The 8,725-nt window shown below is 37.9% G+C and overlaps 1 protein-coding gene and 1 pseudogene across 3 annotated transcripts in view; one reads left to right on the forward strand and one right to left on the reverse strand.

The window, feature by feature from the left end:
* SECISBP2 (SECIS binding protein 2) overlaps positions 1 to 8,725 on the forward strand; it is a 48,685-nt gene that overhangs the window by 12,022 nt on the left and 27,938 nt on the right. For all 3 annotated transcript variants that reach the window (XM_045289415.1, XM_045289416.1, XM_045289417.1), the window contains 3 exons: positions 4,867 to 5,116; positions 5,356 to 5,461; positions 6,720 to 6,949. In XM_045289415.1, the coding sequence (XP_045145350.1) occupies positions 4,867 to 5,116; positions 5,356 to 5,461; positions 6,720 to 6,949 (586 nt within the window). The remainder of the gene's footprint in view (positions 1 to 4,866; positions 5,117 to 5,355; positions 5,462 to 6,719; positions 6,950 to 8,725) is intronic.
* Positions 7,885 to 8,725, reverse strand: part of LOC105979709 — a 3,002-nt pseudogene continuing 2,161 nt past the window's right edge.

Consider the following 8,725-nt stretch of genomic DNA (forward strand, 5'->3'; position numbering starts at 1 on the left):
GGCAGTACTGTAAACATCTTTCTGGCAGGGTAGTGTTAGGAAGTGACCCCCTAATAGCAAAAGAACAAGTAAAAAGCAAGGTATGTTGCTGTGGGCTTCATTTGGGAAGTTTACGGCAATTGGAATTCTCTAGACAAGCCACAACACTGTTGTTGGTTGTCTATTTTGTATTTCCTCTGATGTGTTCTTGGAAGGTAACAAATATTAATTTTCCAGAGTAAGATTCCTGAGGGGACAAAACCCCAGGGATATGTGAGTAATTTGTTCAGGGTTGACAACTAGCTGGAACTGGAGCCCAAACTAAGATCTTTTGATTCAGAGATGAAATTTCCCTAAAAGCAACAGCCTTGCATATTGCCTTTGAACCCTGCCTATCCTTTAGTTTTGAGCTACTATTCCTGCTGTTTATGTTTTCATTTTTTTAAACTTGGAGTATTATTTTTTTAAAAAAATCATTTTATTGGGCCCTCATACAACTCTTAGCACAAGAGTATTATTTTTTAACTGTCTTTGTTATCAACCCATGTTCTCTACTTTGTATTTTATGAAGAACCAGCTCATTTATGTCACCTAAAGCCTGCCTCACCCCATTGGATTTTCCAAGCATTAGGCAAAATAGAGATTCTTAGAAGCATCTAGTGAGTAGACAAAGCTTATGATTTTATTTTTCCTTGCTGTATAAACAACAGTGTTCTGTGTGCACCGGAAATACACAAAACCCCCAAACCCATCGTTGTCCTGTCCATTCCAACTCGCAACCCTGTAAGACAGGGGTCCTCAAACTTTTTAATCAGGGGGCCGTTCACTGTCCCTCAGACCCATTGGAGGGCCGGGTTATAGTTTAAAAAAAAAACTATGAACAAATTCCTATGCACGCTGCACATACCTTATTTTGAAGTAAAAAAACAAACGGGGCAAAAACACCTGGTGGGCCGCATGTGGCCTGCGGGCTGTAGTTTGAGGACCCCTGCAGGACAAAGGAGAACTGGCCTTGTAGAACAGAGAAGTGCTCTGTAGGATTTCCAAAGTGGTTGGTTGATCTTTATGGAAGGAAACTCATATTTTTCTCCCAGAGTGGCTGATGGTTTAAATAGCCAACCATCTAGTTGGCTGCCGAGTACTTAATCATTGTACCACTAGGGCTCTTTGGAGACAAAGAAGGCCAGGAAGGAAAAGTTTAAAACTTAACTGAGACTTCATTGGTAGAATTAACTTTTAAAAAAAAATCATTTTATTGGGGGCTCGTGCAACTCTTATCACAACCCATCCATTCATTTATCCATCATGTCAAGCACATTTGTACATTTGTTGCCATCATCATTCTCAAAGCATTTGCTTTCTACTTGAGCCCTTGCTATCAGCTCCTAATTTTTTCCCCTCCCTCCCTCATGAACCCTTGATAATTTATAAATTATTATTATCTTGTCATGCTTTACACTGACCAATGTCTCCCTTCACTCACTTTTCTGTTGTCCATTCCCCAGGGAAGAGGTTGTATGTAGATCCTTGTAATCTAATCGGTTCCCCCTTTCTACCCCACCTTCCCTCCACCCTCCCAGTATCGCCATTCTTACCACTGGCCCCAAGGGATCATCTGTCCTGGATTCCCTGTGTTTCCAGTTCCTATCTATACCAGTGTACATCCTCTGGTCTAGCCAGATTTGTAAAGTAGAATTGGGATCATGATAGTGGGGGCCTGGGAGGAAGCATTTAGGAACTGGAGGAAAGTTGTATGTTTCATTGTTGCTTCACCGCACCCTGATTGGCTCGTCTCCTCCCCGTGACCCTTCTGTAGGGTATGTCCAGTTGCCTACAGATGGACTTTGGGTCCCCACTCTACATTCCCCCACATCCACAATGATAAGATTTTTTTGTTCTTTGATGCCTGATACCTCATCCCTTCGACACCTCGTGATCACACAGATTGGTGTGCTTCTTCCATGTGGGCTTTGTTGCTTCCCTGCTAGATGGCCACTTGTTTACTTCAAGCCTGTATCTTTTGATAGCTGGGCACCATCAGCTTTCTTCACCACATTTGCTTATGTACCCATTTGCCTTCAGTGATCATATTGGGAAGGTGAGCACACAATGATATGATTTTTTGTTCTTTAATGCCTGATAACTGATCCCTTCGACACTTCGTGATTGCACAGGCTGGTGTGCTTCTTCCATGTGGGCTTTGTTTTTTTCTGAGCTAGATGGATGCTTGTTTACCTTCAAGCCTTTAAGATCCCAGACACTATCTTTTGATAGCTGAGCACCATCAACTTTCTTCACCACATTTGCTTATGCACCCACTTTGTCTTCAGCGATTGGGAAGGTGAGCATCATGGAATGCCAGTTTAATAGAACAATTTATTCTTGCATTGAAGGAGTACTTGAGTGGAGGCCCAATGTCCATCTGCTACCGTAATACTAACCCTATAAATATATGCACATAGATCTATTTTCCCATCCTCATATATAAATATATTTACATATGTACATGGCTTTATTTAGACCTCTATAAATGCCCTTTGCCTCCTAGTTCTTTCCACTATTTCCATTTACTTTCCTCTTGTCCCACTATCATGCTCAGCCTTCATTTGGGTTTCAGTAATTCCTCTTGGATGCATTACCCTTAATCAAGCCCTACCAGACCTCCTACACCCTCCTCACCACTGATTTTGGATCACTTGTTGATCCCTTGTCCTTGGGCTTGTTAGCACCACTTCCTTCCCCCCCCCTCCCCCTCCCATATCTCCTCCAGAACCGTTGGTCCATTGTTTTCTTCTCCAGATTGTTCATCCAGCCTATTTTACTTAGACCTTAGAATTAACTTTTAAGAATTAATATTTTAAGATCTAAACTTATTACACAGTATCTTGTAATTAAAAGCCAATCTATAGTTAAGTATTGGAGAAAGGGCAAAAGTTAAAATTGTAACAATTCCTGTAATTTGTTAGGAGTGTATCCTATCGAAGGTTCCTTGTTGGGTTTAGTATGGGGCTGCTAACTGAAAGGGCAGCAGCTCAAACTCAACAGTCACTTCATGGGAGAAAGATGACGCAGTTTATAGCGTTGGAAACCCCATGGAACAGTTCTACTCTGTCCTGTAGTATTGCTATGAGTCAGAGTAGACAAAGTAGCAGTGGGTTTGGTTTATTTGTTTGTTTTTCCTAGACTGGGAGTCCTGGTAGTTTAGTGGTTATGAGTTGGGCTGCTAATTACAAGTTAAGCAGTCTGAAACTACCAGCCACTCCAAGAGCTAAAGATGAGGTTTTAAAAAGTTACAGTTTGGGAAACCTATAGGGTTGCTATTAGTTGGAAATGATTCTGACAGTGAGTTTGGAGTGTGGATAGAGGCTGCTTGTCCTTGTTCACTGTAGTCTCTCACGTGCAGAAGATTAAAAGTATAATTTCTGATAGTATGTTCCTTATATGTCTGTGTTAGACCAGGTTAACTAGAGAAACAAACCCAGTGACCCTCATATATGTGTAAATAAGACATTTATATCAATGGTAATTATATACCAAGAAAACATCCCAGCTCAGTCCAACTGAAGTCCTTATGTCTGGTACTACCTATAAGTCTCTGTAGCAGTCACAGTCTACAATGATGCAGAATGCAGGAATATCACTGGTCGGTGGGTGCAAGGTTGTGTGGATCCAATGGCAGTGGTAACATTGGAGGTGGGCCGTGGGAGAGAGGTAGGTATTCCCAGGGCTCTCCTTAGGGAGGTACCATCAAGCTATGACCTGATTGACAAATTGAATACCACCCCTACACTTTAAAAAAAAATCATTTTATTGGGGGCACATACAACTCTTATTACAATCCATACATACATCAATTGTATAAAGCACATTTGTACATTCATTACCCTCATCATTCTCAAAGCATGCTCTTCAAACCCCTATACTTTTACATATCTTTAAGTTGACATGAAATTATGTAACTACCACACTGTCCTTTGACAGTCCAATAGTGTGAAGGACATATAGGAGGATTCTTAAGTAGATTACAATATTTTTGCTTTTTTGCATACCAGTACACTTTGATATGTATTGTTTTGTTGCAAGAAATGTTTCAACTCTGAAATTTCACAGAAGCATCTATTGGTGCATATTTGAAGTTTTCTTCTTAACTTATAAGAGCAAAAAGATTGTGTTTTGTAGCCATTTTAACTCTGCTGATAGACATTAGTCCTTATGTCAACTTGAATTGGGAAATGATTGAAACCTCTAACAGTATGTACTACAAACAATCCCCTAATGTTACATTTTATTTTCCTTCGGTTTAGTGATTTGAATAAGTTGAGGCCAACAACTTTTCAAAGATTGTGTCCATCTTTCCAAAAATATATGTAGATTTCAGAATGCTGCGTTACTTGACACCCCTTTTGCCTGCCCTGACATCAGAGCATAGGATGTGGTGGGCTTGGAGCAGAGCATGGATTAGAATGAACTATCTACAGGAATCTGGAGGCCTTGTGGAGACAGGCTTTGCAGGTTTTTGGGTGGGGGCTGGATTGAGTTATTGTCTGCTCCATAAACCATTGGGTTCAGGTAAATTGAACAGCTTTCCTAAGTATTTAACATGAGAGTCAAAGGTTGCTGAAGCATCTTTTGAATGTATTGCTATTCATTATTATGCAATCCTCTCCATGAGGTTCCCAACGTAATCATGAAAAATATACATGTAACCCAGCATCTTCCTTTGCATGTTTAGAAAGAAATGTTAAAAGGTTTTCATTACGGATATCCCATTGCTAGGATGAATAATCTCAAAAATACTTTAGAAGTTAAATTAGTTTTTTAAATACAGTATTAAACCAGTTAGTTTAGGTTTGAAATTTACAGCTGAAATTTATCCTTTGTATTTAGGCAGAAAATATATACGGAAGAGATGGCCTTTGGAGCTTCAACTTTTCCACCTCAGTATTTGTCTTCTGATGTAACTATTGATCCGTATACCTATTCTCCTTATACCCTTGAATCTACACAAAATGTTTGTTCAGTGCCTACCTCCCAGTATGAATACAATCAACCCAGTTGTTACCAAGATTTACAAGCCGCTAAGCCCCAAAGTGAGCGCATGTATCCTCTCCCTCAAGAAATTAAAGGTTTGCTTAAGGTGAGTACCTGCTCTGGTTTTTGTTGTGTCTATGATTGGTTGCTTTAGTGTTTACATTGTAAGAGTTGACAAATTCATGTATGATATTTAAGCATCTCATGTTTTTTATGGATTTTAAAGAATTGATCTAACGTTAAAAAATGTTGCATTGTGAATACTTGTAAGTTTGCAATTTAAGATTTTTAAAAAATAGTATTTAAAATTTTTTTCATGTTATTTTAAATCTTTCTTTCCTGCAGAAAAAGACATATGATGAGCCAAAGTTTGACAGTAGAAGAGCTGGTATAAAATCAGCTAAAGGCTCCCATCATATACACATTCATGCAGAAAATAGCTTTAAATCAGGTAAAAATAGTGAACTCTACTATTAATTTCAGCCTTTTAAGACAGACAACTAACAGTTCCCTGGGGAGGCCATCTCTATAGACTTGTTGGTGATGACTTCTCCTAGAAGTGAGATTGGCGCCTGTAGATCTGAGTTGCTCAGCCGGGGCTCCTGTACCATTCTGGCTTTCTTATCTTTTGTTGCACCGTTGGTTCTGTGATGTGCTCCTAAGGTGTACTTCATGAAGAGCTTGTTGTTTACCTTTATAGTACAGGTAGATGATCACTTGTAATAGAACTTCAAATCACACCCTTAAAATAGATGCACACATACACACATATCCTTTGTATTGCATGCCATTGTGTTAATTCAGTAAATGACTTCTCGGGTATACTATTGGGGCACTTTTAAGAGAAGGTAGAATTTGATTGTTGTTTAAATCCCATCGTAAGCAATACCAAATAGAGAGCATTATAGTTACATGTTGGCTCTAGGCTGGAAATCTGTTCTAGTCTGTGGCTGAAAGTTATTCGACATGGTCTTTTTTTTTTTTTTTTTTGGTTTTTCTCTCTGTAAGTTATCTACTAATGTAGTTTGATCACAGACATCACCTATTTATTTAATAACTTAAAACCTTTGTTATAATGTACTTATTGTGAATGGCCTATCCCATTATGTACATATATGATTATGTTACTTGTAATATAAAGTTTTCCTTACTGACTTCTCATAGACCACTTGGTACATGGAGATGTGAAAAGAAAGCTTGTTAGTTAATTATAATAATTGACTTCATAAATAAATACAAAGGATTCTGGTGTTGGTAACCCACAATGTCATTCATTTGTAGTTCTAGTGGAAAAATAGGGGAAAAGGATTATGAGCTTAATTTTATTTGCTTTCCTTCTTCAGTTTGTTCCATTGACAAAATACTTTCACTTAAATCTGTTAGGGTCCCTTTAAATTTGCTGAACTTTAAAATATCTGTAATTACAATGCCCAGCTGCATCATGAGATTGAGGTAAATATTCTTTACACTGTAGATCTCCTCAGGTTTGTACTGTGTTTGGGTTTTCTGCATGGTGACCCCACCAGAGCAATTGATCCTTCTGGTCATTCATGTTTTACAATGTTACACAGAAAGGTAACAACCCTAGCCACAGTTGATATTTGATTAACTTGTTGCATAAATAGCAACACACTTTCTATTAAAATTTGAAGATAGGCCAACAAGTGAAATCTAATTTTTGACACCTACTGTACATTTTACAATTACAGATGTCTATCATAATAAACGAACTGACAGGAAATCCAGAATAATAGAGAAGAATGGTTCTACCTCCAAACTTGAATTTGAATTTACCAGGGTGGATTTTCCTGAACTGCAAGGTCCAGAAAACAATGGTATATTAGAGATGCCAAAACAACCCAAATGGGGCCCTTTGCGCTCTGCTACAACCAACATCTCTCTCCTAAGAGAAGTAAAACCACTTGCAGTATTATCCGAGGTCAGTTTTCTTCTATGTTTATCTTCTCTTTCTTCAATGATAATGGCTTATGATATGCCTCAGTTCAACCCAAATGTGGTATCTTGTATACATTCACCTTTATATCATTATAAGCAGTTATCTTGTTAAATCGCTATGAAATGTGAGGCTGGTTTATGCATAACAGTCAGTTTCTTTGGGCAGAGATTTGACTGCCTTTATACCTGGTATTGGCCTTGGATTATGTGGGTTAGCTGTTGCACAGTTGTAGAACTCCATGTCTTCATCAAGTGGTAAGGAGACTCAAATCACTCTGGAGTCAGTTGATACTTACAGCTCTTGAGCAACACAAAGAACTGTCACAGACTATATGAGAGGTATAGGGAATAAGTGGATGGGTGAAAGGATGGCATATTATGTAGGAGTGCTAATGTTTGAACATGAAGCCAGATGCATAAGGTTTATGTACAATTTACCATACTGATTTTCTTACCTTTTAAATTAAAATTTTGTCTTTTGTTATGTTTTTTAATTTTCCTTCCAGAAGAAATCTTTCTTGATTATGTGAGGATAAGTCACCAAGTTTTACTACAAAATTATAGAGACTTTAATAAATTTGTAAAATTGTGAAGTTATTGTTCTCAATATGTCCTCCATCTAGGTCTATGTACTTCTGAAAGCAGTGTTTTCATCTTTCTACACCATCCTAAAGAATGTTGTGCTCTTCAATTTACACCACGTCAAAACAACACTTTGAGCACCTCGAAGGGGGTCTAACATTGTGTTCCTTTGAAATATTCTTTTAATTTTTAGACAAAAAGAAGTCTGAAAGGTTAAGAGCAGGGTTATAGGATGGATGGGGTAAGGTTTCCCAAGAAAGTTCTCATAAGACAGCCCTCGCTACCCTGAAAGAGTGAACAGATGCATTGTCATGATGGGGGGAAAAATTTCCAGTCCTATTTTCCTGAACCTTTTTTCACCAGTCCGGTTTTTAGTTTTCTAAAAACTTCTTCATAATATGCCCCCATGGTTATGTTCTCTCCTATGAAAAAAAACACCAAACCTATCAAGATTACCCCTTTAAAAACCTCCCTCCAAAAAAGCTATAACCTTTTGAGTTAAACCTCTTTGCCTTGAATTTAGCTGGCCTATAGATCCCCTTGGAAACCACTGTTTGGATTTGACCTTGCTATTTGGATTGTATTGGTAGAGACAACACTAATATCTGGTTATGATTTGGTCTGTAAAATCACCTTCATTAGCTTTGGTTTCACTTAAAAGACTAGTAAGATTAGTTCTTGGAGCTAACTATCTTGACACTTGTAGCACTCTTGGAGCTGAAATCTAGCTGTAACCAAGATGTTCATTTAAAATTGAAAATGCAAAGCCATGTGTGACCCCAATTTCTGTAGCTTTTACATTAATGGTGATTCTACAGTCTTCAACCAATTTTTGGATGTTAGCCAATTTTTTCCTGATTGGAAGTTGACAGTCTCCTTTCTCTTGGCTTATCTTTGAGATCATCCCAACCAACCTTAAAACTTAATTCATCCAAAAATTTTAGTTTCATATAGTAGCCTTCCCATAAACTTATTACAAACTTCAAGGATTTAGAAAGATACCCACTTGAGTTGTGTTATAAATTTGATATTAACTCTGACCTCAAAATTGTTTTTTACCATGGCACAAAAGTATCTTTTTTTTTAAGGTACCGTAAAGAAACTTAAGACAATTATATTATTGAGAGAACTTGTCTGCAGCCATCCACTAATCAGAGGCATGTACTTTTTTTTTTTT

Source organism: Echinops telfairi, unplaced genomic scaffold, assembly GCF_000313985.2.
Source record: "Echinops telfairi isolate 266 unplaced genomic scaffold, ASM31398v2 ScPeMD7_27;HRSCAF=92, whole genome shotgun sequence".
Taxonomy (NCBI): domain Eukaryota; kingdom Metazoa; phylum Chordata; class Mammalia; order Afrosoricida; family Tenrecidae; genus Echinops; species Echinops telfairi.